The sequence below is a fragment of the Medicago sativa genome, chromosome 6 (genome assembly GCF_051527215.1).
Source record: "Medicago sativa cultivar Bolivia chromosome 6, Bolivia_mono, whole genome shotgun sequence".
In the NCBI taxonomy this organism is placed as follows: domain Eukaryota; kingdom Viridiplantae; phylum Streptophyta; class Magnoliopsida; order Fabales; family Fabaceae; genus Medicago; species Medicago sativa.
In genome coordinates, this window is record NC_140754.1 from 29,993,331 (window position 1) to 30,008,807 (window position 15,477).

General features: G+C 35.2%; 1 protein-coding gene across 1 annotated transcript; it reads right to left on the reverse strand.

Moving 5' to 3' along the window:
• Positions 1-8,453: 8,453 nt before the first annotated feature.
• Positions 8,454-13,669, reverse strand: COG0212 (NagB/RpiA/CoA transferase-like superfamily protein). Its single transcript, XM_085717296.1, has 6 exons — positions 13,296-13,669; positions 11,712-11,802; positions 10,666-10,892; positions 9,933-10,008; positions 9,518-9,643; positions 8,454-8,809 (listed from the first exon to the last, which is right to left on the reverse strand). The coding sequence occupies exons 1-6, from the start codon at positions 13,656-13,658 to the stop codon at positions 8,655-8,657; spliced, it is 1,038 nt and encodes a 345-aa protein (XP_085573422.1). The 5' UTR covers positions 13,659-13,669; the 3' UTR covers positions 8,454-8,654.
• Positions 13,670-15,477: the final 1,808 nt, after the last annotated feature.

A 15,477-nucleotide genomic window follows, 5' to 3' on the forward strand; every position in this document is an offset into this window, starting at 1 on the left:
ATCATTTGGGACCTTGGTTTGAGGGGTTTACATTCGTAAAAAGTCACCACGGAGAAAACCGCGTCGCGAATCCCCATGCCTGCCTGAAGCAAGCAAAACAGTGAGATTTCTCACTGTCTTACTCGCCTAGGCGAGTAGATTTGCTGGGGAGGCGAGTGGTAGCTCGCCATGGCGAGCAGGACCCCCCATTCGCAGTTCTAGCTCGCCGTGGCGAGTAGTAGCTCGCCGTGGCGAGTTAGGACAGTCCAGAACACTTAAAAATGGTATTTTTGACCCAAAAACCTCAAACCAAGTGTCTCTATGTGTTTTGGAACATATTTGATCATTGGAAACTTATAAAACCTTCATTTGGCAAGTATAAACATGTTTGCATGCATGGCATAAAAAGGGCAACTATCACAATACATAATCCTAGACTTTCCATAGTTTACATAATAAACTAATCATGGCATAAACATAATCCCAAAGTGTAGGAGAACTAGCTATGGAACTCACCTAATCTTAATCTTGAAGCAACTCCAAGCTCCAAGCTCAAACATGCCCAAAACCTTAGTTTTGTCTACTTGCTTCTTTGACTCAAACCATACCATCTTGTTATCTTTTCTTGCAATTCAAGCATCATGAATCTTTGCTAGCTCATCTCTAATCCATTCCAAAACTTCTTTCACCAAAACCCTAATTTCATGATTTTTCCCCTTGTGAAGATAAAGTTGGAAAACAAGCTCAAATAGAGCTTCTACTTGTTCCTTGCTCTTGAGAGTACCATGCTATAAACCCAAACTTCTTGCTCAATCAAAACCCTAGCTTTGGATGACTTCTAGAGAAGAAGAAGAGTTGAAATCAATCCTCAATCTAAGCTACCAACTTCATAAAGGGTGATGGAGGAACCAATTCTTGATCTTGAATGTTAAAGGGAGAAGATTTGATGAATTGAAGAAGTAGGGAGAGAAGAGAGAAGGCCGATGGAGAGGAGAGAAGGAAGAGGAAATATTTCCTTCAACCTAGAGAGAGAAAAGGATAAGGGAAATGAGATATTTTCCCATCCAAAACATATAAATATCCCTTTTCGTGAAATTACAAAAATGCCCTTGCCACAGGCGTATTAATTACGACCTTGATACTTTATCTGTATTATACTGACATGTCATAAAATATTTTCCATTAACTTATTCTCCATGAATTAATTCATCTGACACGGTCAACGGGTAATATACCAATACTTTCAGGCGGGATATTACATTCTACCCCCCTTAAAAAATTTCGTCCTCAAAATTTAGAGATCAACTACCAATCATCCTGACAAAAACTTACCATCTATGGTCTGAGCCATACTTCTTCTATTCATACATATTCAAAGGGTTTGTCATATCACGTCCTCATCTTAATGCTACTCAGAATTTAGAGTTAACTTGCTCCATCATGATTTAAAATATTCCTTGGTACACATAGATGTATTGTCTTGGACTCGTATCTTACCCGCTTAGCATAACCATTCATAATAGGTATCTTAACATAAACATGAACACTCAGGATTTGCCTTTTAACTGGAATCCCACCGGAAGCCAGGTTTGCCCTGCAGTGCTTACTTGTAACATATTAACATCTTTCATACATACATCTTATCTTGAATACATAATTCATGAATCATTTTACGTACTGCACCTTGAGACATATGCCTCTTACTTCCATTACTCAACTAGACGATTCCACGAATCTCTTTCCGAGTCTTAAGAAATCTTCCGTTCTCATTGAAAACTTATTGCATCTTATCGCACCCGAAATAAAGGGTAACTCATATAACTTGACATGAAGATGTGAAATTAACAATACCGTTCATCGGACAATTAATCACCAACGTCGTGGTTCACGTGCTCTTGAAACTTTCTAGTAATTCCACTTGCACATACGTTGAATACTCTTAACACAATTCCGAGTATCCTGTATAATATTGGTTTCATACGAACATTGTTGTTTCTATAACATGTGCATACTTCCAAGTGCCACTTCTTGTTAAATGATAACGATACGTGTTCCATCATCTTGCGTTAAGAAATTTTTTCTAAACTTTGGTATACGGGTTCTTGGAACAAATAAACATATGGCTAAAAGAATTATCATTTCAAAACTGAGTCTATAATGATACTACAGAACCACAGGACGAGTCTTTATATTTTGAAAAAGATTTTACAACTCGCCCCAAACTTGCCCACAACAAGTTGGTCCTGAAGTTTGTACGTCTTAAGTGAATTTACTTGTATACGACGTACCTCCTCAGTTTTGACAATGAAAACTTTCATGTTTAAAATAACCATCGTTCCCAAGTTCCTTGATACCAATTTTTTTTAAAAGTTATAAAATCATGACTTAACATGCCTTAACAAATATCGTTTTCACTCAACAAGTATTGCACACATGAGTATAAATCTTATAACACATCGCTCAAAAGTTGCTTCCCTCTCATGATAACATGCTTAACTTCAAAGATAGATTCTTCCCTTGTTTAACCGATATACATACTTGCCATACCGCTTACATATCCATAAGAAATCCTTGGACCTCTTAACATTAACTTGTTCCTCTTCTTCAGGAACACTAAACTTGAATCTCAAAAGGAAACCTTCTGAACCTCACATGTTTTCCAATATCATCATCATTCATGCATCCATTCTTACCTTTCACATCGAGAACTCCTCACTTGTCTTATAATGCATTCTTGTTAACTTGTATTACCAACCGAAAATTCTTCCATACTAAAATTCCATGTTTTATGATTAACGATTTGCTTCCATGGCGCTACTCTGATTCCCACCGGTTGGCTTAAACCATTACTCTAATCCGTTGGAGCAATTGAGACTTCAATGCATGCTTATCACTTAATTACTTACTTCTTGAGATTTTCCATGTTGCAACCAATGTCACAACCTTACACTTGTCTTGTAAATTCAAATCTCATGATAACTTATCTTATGCCCATAATACTTGACTTGGGGGTAAACCTTACATTCTTGCTAGTTGGATTTTCCGGCTGGGGTATACATGTCGTACTTGAACACATCTTTCTTGAACATCTAACCTTGTACCTTTGCATTCTCGCATACTATATTTTGCTTAATCATACCAATGCTTGCTCGTGGATTTTTCTTTTAAAGGAAAACTTCGTAATCCAGCGCACGGGTCATTGACGTTGATGATTTTCTACTTTATAATTATATCGAGTTTAGGCCCCGGTCGTTACTCTAAAATCATAGAACGAGTCGATAACACATATGTGCCACCAATCCTAGACTCTAATAAGTCTAGCCCACTCTACGAGTGTCGTAGCAAACCGGTTCCTAGAAATCTCTTGTGAATTTCCAAAATATCAACTTCAATCACCCATACGCGTAATTCTTTTCTAAAATTCTTTTAAACTTTATAACTCAACATCATATCGAGCCTTAACAAGTTAATTAAGCAAAACATAGGTTCGAGAGATACGTCATAATTCCACACAATCCGTGAACCATGTGAATTCCCATAACTTTGCACCGCTTAAACTTCTTCTTCATACCTCGTACATAAACATCCGTGACTTTCCTTCTAAATACCGGAACTTCTATATTCTTGGTCTTGGCTTGTTCTTGACTCCTGACACATTAACCTCCAAAGCTACCTTAAACCGTATCGATTTCGTTGATGGTTGCCCATGTCTTTTCCTTGAAAAATCTTAGGATATGATATGCATTCATTACTTGATGTCAGAAAAGATTTTCATCTCATAAAAGGTTATTATGAAGACATCTCTCCAATAGTCATTGCAAACCATAGGAACGAACCAATAGGTTTCATAAAAAAACCGAAAAGTTTCATCCCAGGCTTGCTATTGGTGAGCTTCTCCAACTCTATTTTTCAGAAAACATTCTTTGCATAAAATTTCTTATTCTCAAATATATAATGCACATCATTCATTCCTATCTTCGTGAAATATTCTATAACATATGCACGACAACATCAACCTTTTTCGATACAATTCTTGGCACGTCGGAAATCAATGCCTTAATCCTGATAACATAAACCTTTCTCTTGAATCCTAAACTTCCTTCACTACAAATAGCTTACCTCATTACGTTGCCACTTACGCAACTTTCCGAACATACATGTCTTTAACTTTATTCACATACTACTATTCCTGAGAGCCCGCTGACTCCGTTAACATATGTCGACTTCTCGTTATCTTGTTCTGACACTCCATAATATCATAAACCCGTTCCAACTACAACTCTTACCGAAACTTTCGGTCATGGTTAAATACATATATCCAACTTCTCCACTTACGGGTACATGAAGAATTGCTAACATCTTACCCGACATGGTCAGAACGTTCCTTCTTAACATACCTTACATTCCCGGAGGATTCACACTACTACTTGATTAGTTCACCGGCCACCTTTTGGCACGAGTGAACTTCCTACTTATACTCATTCTGAGTTCTTACTTCTGAGTCCACACTTTCCACTGCATCTTCATCACATACTTCGTTCCTCCTGGGTCCTATTCAGCACTCAGGCATCTATTCCAATCGTTGAATGCTACATTGAGTTGATCAGGCTCAACTAACAACAACAACTAGAACATTTACCTGGAACCCAATGGTCCCACTACCTTTGTTGTAATTTAATGACCCAAGGCACGGTCTGAATCGACCTGCTCTGATACCAAATGTAACACCCATACCAGACGTATCTAGAAAGTCTGGCACGTGTGTTTAATTTAGTACAGGATACATTAAAATATACAACATAAAAACTTCGAATGAATTTATATACAACAAAACGCGTTCGTATAATGCCAATACATCATATCTTATCTTAGTTAAAAATAAATACATCCTTGAGATCCATATTCTTCATGCTTCGAGTACGAACGAGCTCTTGCTGAAAAATCCATCCGGCCACTACCTTGACGTCCCACCTGATATCTGAAACAAATAAGGATTGGGATGAGACATATTGTCTCAGTGAGTTCCCCTAAATCCTAGGCTATAGGTAACCTCAGGGGAAACCTACGGTCACCACGTGTCTACATTACAACCTGACGGTTGATTATACGTGTGTGAGGACTTGCATACTAGACGGTCGTGCATACTAGGGCCGTCATAGTCTCACCTTAACTTGTTATAGGCTTCACTTCCTATACGTGTCATGGCGGCCGAGGGAACCTAGGACCGCATTGCCAAGAATACGCTCTACGTATCGAGGTCTAAACATAACTTAATCATGACACGATTCTAAACCGGACGATTAGGGGAAACCTAAGATCGTCATCGATATCATGTTCATATATTGCTCTATTCATAACTTATACTTGTCTTAAAGCATCTAATGCTCTTGTCCTTAACATGGTCTTACATGAATCATACTACATGCCATAACATAATCATAAGGAACATAATCGTATTCATATCATGCATAAACGTATCTAAGCTCATTCATTAGGTTAGCGTTGAACAAACAATTATTATCTTGATTCATTTTACGGATAGTCCCGGGTGGAGTAACCCCAAGATCAATCCCATACATGACCGATGTACGTACATCGGACTCCCTCGGTGTCGTGCGGGTCCCTTGCGGCTTAAACCGTTCCCCTTAGGTCGAGAACCTCCCGTATCCCCCTAGCGTGGATAAGAAGAGACACAAGCACCTACGTCTTGCTTATTTCAGTGACATGCGGGTCCCTTACGGCTTGAATCGTTCCCTTCTGGGGAAATTTGCCTCTTGGTGTACAAATCTTGTTACAGATCTCAATCCTGGCGTAAGTACATTTGATTGTAACCTTTTTCATTCCGCAAGAAAGATATCTTCCCTTTATTTTAATATTTTCTTCAAATTTGGTTATTACAGACAATCGATGAGCATAAACGGGTAAACCTGTTTTCTCTTTATGGGAACAATTTTCAAAATCAAACATCTTCGAAGTAAACTAGGTCATGCACTTGTCCAGATCTTGTGATATCTTGTCATAATTGCGATTTATATCACAAGACCGTGCAATTCCATTGTCTCACTCAAGCCTGGTGATCTAGATATGGACGGTCAATTGAATTATATGAAAAACTAAAGGTAGATCTTATTGTAATTGGATCAGTTGTCGTTGATCCGAAAACATGTGCTCGATTGGAAAAAGAAGAGGTACATTTACATGCCTTTTAAATTTCTTTTGGTTATGTTTAATCATTCTAATGTTCTTTTTCTAGCTTACATTTCAAAAATATGAAATCAATTTCTTATTGGATTTGTATACGATTAAATGCTTATTACATTTCTTTTGGTTAAAAATATGAATTAGATTATATTTCACTGGAAACCTATGTGAATAGAGTTGTTAAGATCAAAATTTTAAATCATATAATCGTACAATTATACGATCTTACAACCACTGGGAGATCTTACACGATCCTAAAAGTTTAATTTTTCTTAGTCAGGTTCACTCTTTGACTCCTTAAACTAGTCTTTTAACCCATTTTATCCTCCAAAACTGATTTTTGAGACGCAATACAGGATCTTACGATCATGCTCCCCCCTTCATGGTCCTTAGTAGGACTTCGCTCTTGACAACCTTGCATGTGATCTTGGGTAGAAAACTTTGCTTTCGAATGGTATTTTCAAATGTTATGAAATTTCTACCAAATTAACTGATAGATCACAAGCATACCCACAAGAGTCTTGTTTCAAGATATCTGCAAAACACCAGAATACCTACACCTGGAGTGTAGCCAAGAGGACTTGTCCCTCAACAATCATTGGAAAACAAATTTCCCTTTCACTTATGTTTTGAATTAAATTTTAGTTTATATTTCTGCAATTTGAAATTTTGTTCTGCAATTTTAATTCTTAGTTTAGATAGCCACAACTCCTTATTACAAACTTTGAAAGTGAGTTTGTTTACACAACTCATTTTATGTTTGGAGGAGGGATTAGAAGTTGTAGGCCCTAAGTAGTTTTCTTTTTCAGGTTTTAATTGTAGGATGCTGATTAATTAATGAAGCTTTTGGTTTAGTATTGAGTTGAAGGCTTATGATGACTTTATATAGTGAATAGATTAGCATAACAAGAAACAATAAGAATTGTGCTAGTAAATATAAGTCTAAAGTACACAAAAAGTAACCTAAGTTAGAGTGGCAAATTTGAAAAGTAATAAGGTGTAAAGAAATAGGGGCTCATAACACAAGGGCCACCTATCAAAGTACTTTTACTTGGTCCTTCTTCTATTTTTCGTAAATTAAATAATAAGTCATACTTAATTATTTATTTATTTCTCTCATCTATGTCCTTTGTGTGTGACCATTTAGGTTCTTATAACGTTGATAATAATATTAAATCACACACTTAATACTATAAACAGTGAGCGGTATCTAGCAACACATCACTGCTACCCAAGTGACGAGAATGTCATGTGATCTGACAAACCTTTCCATGATAACAATTATGTGTATAATTACTTTTTTGCCCTCATGTCTATATTGAACATAAGGCATAGTATGTCATCCTTGTTCAATTCAATATTGGGCCCTTGGACGATTCTCCAGAGGGACAAATTCCATCTAAGTCACTCATGTCCCTCAGCATGATTCGTTGAGTTCCCATCAACCGACTTTATAGTCATCCTGTTACGGACGACGTTTGTACGACAACAAAATACTCGACTAATATATCTAGGGTACAGAGTGGTTTCAAGCCGAAGGGTGGAATACACCACTTATCACTATGAGAATAACTTATGACATTTACATAATTTTCAATGTAGTATTCTCACAGTGGGTCAATTCAATATAAATATTACTCCTAATATTTATTTCTATATGAAGACTTGATAACTTTTTATCCATGATCTGCGAGATGTGATCATCAGTCTACCCATATAATAGTCTCTACGCTTTAATGTTGTCCCACGTCACAATAAAGTTTTACTACGGATACTTTAAGAATAGTGTCCTTATGTTTAATGGAGTCTCATGATTTAGGTATACTTAATGTTCCATTAAACGGACTAACTATTCTAAGACTTCATTATTTTGAAACAAAACAAAATAAATAAATAAATGTCTTATTATTATATATTTACAATATATATTTGCATCAATATCATGATACAAATCTAAACCCAATGAATATAGATTGGCTAGTAGGGCTTACTCCAACAAATTAATCAAACAAATTCTTGAAATACTTTTACCGTTATGTTTTTCTAAAGTTTTTTCAATAGTTATATGGACCATAGTAAAGTAATCGCTGTTCTATGAGTGAAACTCAATTGGTAGCTCACAAGAACCTTATTTGCAGGGGCTAAGGTTCGAACCCTGGATTTTCCACACTTACAAGTCTGTGAATCTAGTCACTGGAAGAAAAAAAATACAATATAAGAATACAACTTATAATATCCTCGTCATCATTTTATATTCTGACATAAAACATATAAACACTCATCTCAATATGCTCCTTAGCTCCATGAAATCTATTTAGTAACATTTAACAATAAGCAATATTTAGATTGGGCAAGTGCTTGCTTCAATTACTTAAGAACTGGTATTCATATAGCCTTATACAACATTTCCTTTTGAAGTATATGTTAAACATTTCAAATATGTACATAAATCCATCAAAACTCATATTTACTATTTAACCTCTTCTCTTTCTTTGAGCAGTAGGGGGTAATTTCTCTGATGGACCAGTAGGAAGCTTCTTTCCAGTCTCTAATTCAATCCTCCTCTTGAGCTCTCTAAGTATACGAATTTGTCCCAATTTTTCAGGAGACAATTTGTCCCAATAAATTCCTGTAGTAAAAGAAGTAAGTTGAGTTTGAGCCTGCTTGAATTTTTTTTCAAAAACTATTTTTAGTTTTTAAAAAAATTAAAAAATTGTTAGAACAACAATCAGTTTTTCTATGAAGCACAGACCCTCTTTAGATTAGGCATGTCCCGGTGTCGGACACTTGTCGTGTAAGACACGACACATATAATACACTGAATTATGTGATTTTCTCAAATTATTAGCGGTGTCAGCTAAATATGCCTACGTCTCCAACCCTGCCCACTTGTCAGTGCCTATGAGCCATACCGAACAAAACTAAAAGGTCAAGTTTGGATAAACAGTTTATTAGCGTGCTTATAACTAAGTGTTTATCATATAAGTGCTTATGTACAAACTATTTCTATAACAAAATATAAAATAAAATCAAGTTGTTTTCATGAGTTTTAAGTTATTTTGATAAGCTATCCTAAAAAGCATATGGAAATAAGCTAAACATAACTTCTAGACAAGTCATAAGTTTTCTCGGTAAGCACTCTCAAACAGTCTTACAAGTGGTTATGTCAATAGATAAACTAAATTATGTCAATCCAATCAGGCCGAAAAACTTGTTTGATTAATTTGTTTTGTAAAACTATTTTATAACAAACATAACACAATCAAAGAAGCCAGTAGAAGGAAGGCACTATAAGCAAAATGAAAATGCTAAGTTGGACAAAAAAAAAATCACCAACCTTGAGGCTTTGGAATGGGTGTATTTGTAAAAATGACTTGGGTTGGAGTACAAATGATATCCACTGGTACATCATGGATTAACAGCTTTTCGACTGGAATGTCATCCACCAATTGGCAGTCATGCACTGTAAGAGAAGTTCCCATTGTGGTATAATATCAATAAATGAAAATTATAAAGTTTTCATATGAGTAAATTAAATAATCAAACATGAACCAAAACAGGATTAAAGGACAGCGGTAGATATCAAAACATTTTGGTATCTTCTGTTGTCCTTGTATAGAAGAGATTTCGCTACAAAACATAGACTCTTATACCATCTTAGAATTTGGGTCGGACCAGTCGGTTTCTGGAAACAACAAAAGTTGATTTTAACATCGTCGAACAAAAGTTACAAAAGCAAGAACAAAAATTACCTGAGGTAACAACTAGTGTTGAATCATCGATAGCTCCCATATAACGCAACATACCATATTCAAGTTCTGCAAATCCCTGCACTTTAGTCCTCTCTTAATTGAAGTAACAGTCTAACAGATCAAAAGGTCATTCATCAACTAAATCAACTATTTGCTACAATATAGTTACAATAAAAGGCCTTGAAACAATACTCTTGTCGGTATGCTTGTGCGATATTAGATAACGGTTAGAAATTTTATAATATTTAAACAAGCAGGTGAAACAGCGTGCCGAGGCAGACTTTTCTAACCAGGATCAGAGACAAGGTTGTCAAGATCAAAATCCTACTTAGGATCATGAGGAAGGGGGGTAGTATGATCATAAAATGTAGGATCGTAAAAGCATTGTAAGATCCGGTCTTGATAAGAATGAGTAATTTTTATGGTACTGATTAGGTTAAAAGACTGGTTTAAGGAATCAAGTAGTAAGCTTGACCAATCTCGCAATCTTAACAATTTTGCAAGTAATCGGATTTCACAAGCAAGTTAGATCGCCCCACCCTGTGGCTGTAAGTTCATAAAATTGTGTGATTCTATGATTTAACTTGTGATCTTAACAACACTATTGACATAGGTCGCCAGTGAAATATAATCTAGTTTAAAATTTCTATCCTTTTGATGAATAAAAGGAAAAGAACATGAGATTTATTAAACATAACCATAGGAAATGAATGTAAAAGGCATTTAAATGTACCTCTCCCTTTCCTAATCGAGCACCTGTGTTCGGGTCAACAGCGACAGATCCAATAACAATAAGATCTACTTTTATCTTTTCATCTAATCCAATTGGCCGTCCATATTTGGCAACACCAACAGAAGTACAGGCTTCCTTGATGGTACCCGAAGTTAACATATTTGACTCGATTACAGAGAAAAAACCTGTCCTCAGCCGTGGTTGAGGAGTTAACAACTTCTTTCCATCTGCACAAATATTGATAGTAACATTAAAAGAGAACCAAAAGGAAAAATACTGCAAGTTTTGATAATATATATAACTCTCATTTCAGCAGTTGGAAATTTAATTATCATCGAACACAATTTCTATTTTATTAAGCTTAATTTCTTAATTGTACTTGTGGTCTATGTTACATAAAGCAGGTACCAACAATCACCATAAGTCTAAAACGCATCTATAGTAAAGTTAAAATAGTAAAATATAACACTATCTTCGAAAAATTATATAAAATCTGAACAACTTATAGCATGTTTGGAATTGTTTTTGGAGGATGCTGAACGTTTGGCTAGAGGACTCTTCATGTTGAGGACTTTGCCTCAGCTTCAGCTGTCACCTTGGAAACTTTTGTTTTGAAACACTCTTCTGGATCCGGCTCCTCTAAAGTGAGCAATTCACATTAGAGTGTAAAGTGAGAAACATCAACCATTAATTTAAAAATCAAGATTAGACCATTTAGAGGATCCTAATCTCTTATTCCTGTAATTCTTCTTTGTTGCTGAAGTATGCGTAATTTCAGTGAAAGACCATCATAGTCATAGATACCTTCATATTGAAAAGATCTTACATGTTCTAACAATCAAATTGTGGAACTTTGATTTTAATAACCCTTTTACTCTTCTGCTATTTTCTATATCTAATAATGCTAATAAAAATCAAATTGCGGAACTTAGAAATAAAATAAACAAGGAAACAATCATGAAAAGGTGTTATACTTCTTGAGTAACCAACCTTCCCCCTCCGTACTCAACACCATACACAAACTCCGAATAAAGTACCTATCTAACCTGAAAGAGTGAGAAATCTGACTTGTTTCTGAGGAGAATCTGGATTAACCTTCACACATTGTGCATCGCGGAACACATCTAGCGCCCTCATCTGCATAAAAATCCACACACATCAATTAATTCCTACTCAAAATCACAAGTAACACTTGTTTCCCATTCCATGCCCTACCAAACTTTCACTAAAAAGATGAATCAGAAGGAAGCTTATAGGATAGCCTAATAACCTAACAGAACAAACAGTGACAATGTTAACTGTTATGCTACTAACTAACTGAGACAGTTGCAACTTAATAGCAGTTACTTTTGCCTAGCTTTCATAAATAACAGGAAAATCTAGACCACTGCAAATGTTCTAATCACGGATTACGCTTAACAATCTGGACTCTGGAGTGTGATTTGCATACTTCTATCAGTTGTCTAACATAAAACACCAACAGAAACCTGGTTTGGTGTCAATACTTCAGCTGAACACATTAGAGTGACTGGAAGTGTATGATACTTTCTTAGGCCAACAGTATGAAGGAAGAAACTTGACAATAAATTTGAAATCATTTTTCTATATGTGAATGATGTTCAGTTAACCCGCGACAGTGCAGAACTTACGGAAAATTTCAAAGTTTGAGATTACAAATCAAATTGAAAGGTATATTATTTGCATTGAAGTTGTGGAGTATATTTAAGGAGAATTACACCAAAAAAAATTCTTGAAAATATAGTTATGGATATTGTAAGTTTATTACATCCTTTAATCATGTAATTCAATTCAATTTCCCTTTGTTACATCTAATATTCAAGGGATTAAGCTCTACACTTTAAGAGTTTAGACGATAAAATGGAGAGATAAACTATTGTTTGAAAAGGGAATTCAACCAAGAGATGAGATTTTGATAACAAGTATAATAGATGATAAAGTAGTTATAAGTTTATTTTGAGAAACAAAATGTATCAGTAAATCAATATTTAGTTTTTGAATTTGGGACAAAAATTGCTCAACCTTACAAAATTGATTCTAACAAACTAGGATTTATAGCTTTTGAGTCTAAACGTGACTTTTACACTGAAATTTATTTCTCAACTAACTTTTAAGTAAATATATATGTATATATTCGATTCCACTTTTGGACGAACCAGAATTGATTATGGAGGTGTAGAATTGATTCTAACATGTTTGGTTGTTGTTGAGTGGAATTGATTCTACTTGAAGCTAAGATTTACAGTTTTTGATTCTAAAATTGATTTATAGTTTTTGCATGAATGTATCCAAACACAAATCACTTTTAACCATGATCAATTTTACATAATCAATTCTATCAAAATCAATTCTCTCCGGCACACAACCAAACACACGCACAAACATAAATCACTTTACATTCAAGTCACATTTAAGTAAAATAAATTTAACAAAACCAATTTCTGTCACCGCAGAATCAATTCTACTCGACAACAACCAAACATGTCAGAACCAATTCTACACCTCCAGAATCAACTATAGTCCCTCTAGAAGTGGAATTCAACATACACTAAATATACATCTAATTCTAAACACTTGAAAATCAATATCAATGTGTGTAAAATTGCATTAACCTTATCAGCAGCAAGAGAAGCACCAACAAAATTAGGAATCCTATGATGAACAGGTCTAGGATTCTGAGCAAAATTCTTCCCTTCCATCAAATCCCATATCCTCTTTCTAATTACCCATTTCCAAGCTTTTGGATCATCTCGCATCGAAGAATTCTCCTCCTCGACAGCCATTGCTCGACGAGCTTCTGCGTCGAGTGTGAGCCGCTCCGCCTCGAAAGCAGCCTCATTGAAGGAAGCTTTGTTGTTGTTGCTGTTGGTGGCTTCCAGTTTGAATGAAATGGAAGTGGGTTGTTTTGTGGAGAGAGAGCGGTAAAGAGGAGAGAGAGTGAATGGATAGCGTAACCGTAATGCTTGTGTTTCCATTTTGGGTGAACAAAAATTCGGTTAGTTAGTTAGAAGTATAAAAATAGAAATTGTGTTGTTTTTTGTTTGGTTTTAAAGAAAAAAAATCATCTGATTAAAAGATAAAATTACATGCAATTTAAAAAATATTATGAAACAAAATTATATGTGATTTCATTCAATTTGGAGGACTCGTTTAGATCTGATGAGTTCAATCATACTATTCATTTATAGGAATCTCATTTAAAGAGAGAGCATAATTGACTTTATATGAACTTAACCCATTAATATTGGTGCCAAGGAAAACCAAACCAAAGACTTTGAGAGGAGCACGGTTTAAGGTCTCAAGCCAACATCATCAAACCAACTCAAATGGGTTAATATACGAAAAGTATTGGTTTCCATAACATTCCAAATTATTTTTCGAATTACCATTTCCAAGCTTTCGAATTATCCCAAAGAGAAGATTCCTCCTCCTCAAATGTCATAACTCATCGAGCTTTCGCGTCGAAGGTGAACCACTCAGAGCGAGCCCAAAGAGGAGACAGTGTTTTTCAATAGTAGTAGTTGGTAGTTGATAGCGGTGGTAGTATTGATGAGTGTCCACTTTGCAACGGATTCTCTTTCAAATTAGGAATAGTTAAGGTCCGAGAAAAACAAGAGTTACTTATAACAAATACGGTTTTTTAGACAAGTTATATGTATCTCTTGTTATTTTATTTTATTTTTGTCAACCATCCTTTTTTTCAATTCCTATTTAATCTAAAGTTTGGTTGGCTATTGGTACCCTGTAAGTAAACCTCATTAAAAAAAATTATTTATTTTTAAATAAATTAATACAAAAATATAACTTAATATTGAATAATTTGATGATGGGTATGTACTCAACCAAATTCAAGGGTATCACTGCAAGTACCCTTTTTATGAAGCATGTTGTATTTCTTTTTTGAAGAAAAGAAACTTATAACATTTTGTTAATCAGAATATGTTCGATACAACGTGATAAATCGACAAATATCTAAATACTAACTGATGAAGTAACCTCCTTAACAAGGTTATGAGCAACCAACCTCCCTCATTGTCTATAAATAACTCAACACTCGAATTTTGGTCATTTAAAAAAATAATAATGAATTTTGTGCTTTTGCATGTCTCTTTCTTTTTGTCCTTCCACTTTTTCTTCTCTCTTCTTATTTGTTGTCTTCACATTTTTTTCTTTGATCTATTCACCTCTGTCTATGTCCCTCTTTCTCATTTCCTCTCCTTATTTTTTGTCTTTATATCTTTTTATTCTTCATTCTATGTCCTCGAAGTTTCTCCTTCCCCAATGTTCTCAAAATTACCCACCTCCAGATTACACAATACAGACAACTATAATAAATCTAACATCTTCTGTGAAACTAGGCATGGCAACAAAACCCATACCCGCGGTTACCCGCTCGAACCAAACCCAATTTGACGGGTTTTCCCCGTTTTGACTGGGTTTGGGTATGGGTATGGGTTTTCCCCGATTTCAAAACACGGGTATGAGACGGGTAACGGGTATATAGGTACCCACCCCGAACCCATACTCAAACCCGTCCCAAATGTAAAAAATTACTTTATGATGATATGTCATGTTATTTTATTTGATAATTGTCATTTTAATAAAAACTACCATTGATGTTTAAAGGATCAACTGAATCAATCTGTCTAACAAATGTTAAAGTGAGTGTATTGTTGGATAATGTGTTACAACGTTGCTTTTGGGGATGAAAAAAACTTCTATTTTTTATTGAAAAAAATTATTCAATGCGGGGACGGGGATGGGGCGGGGATACCCGAACCCGTCGGGGACGGG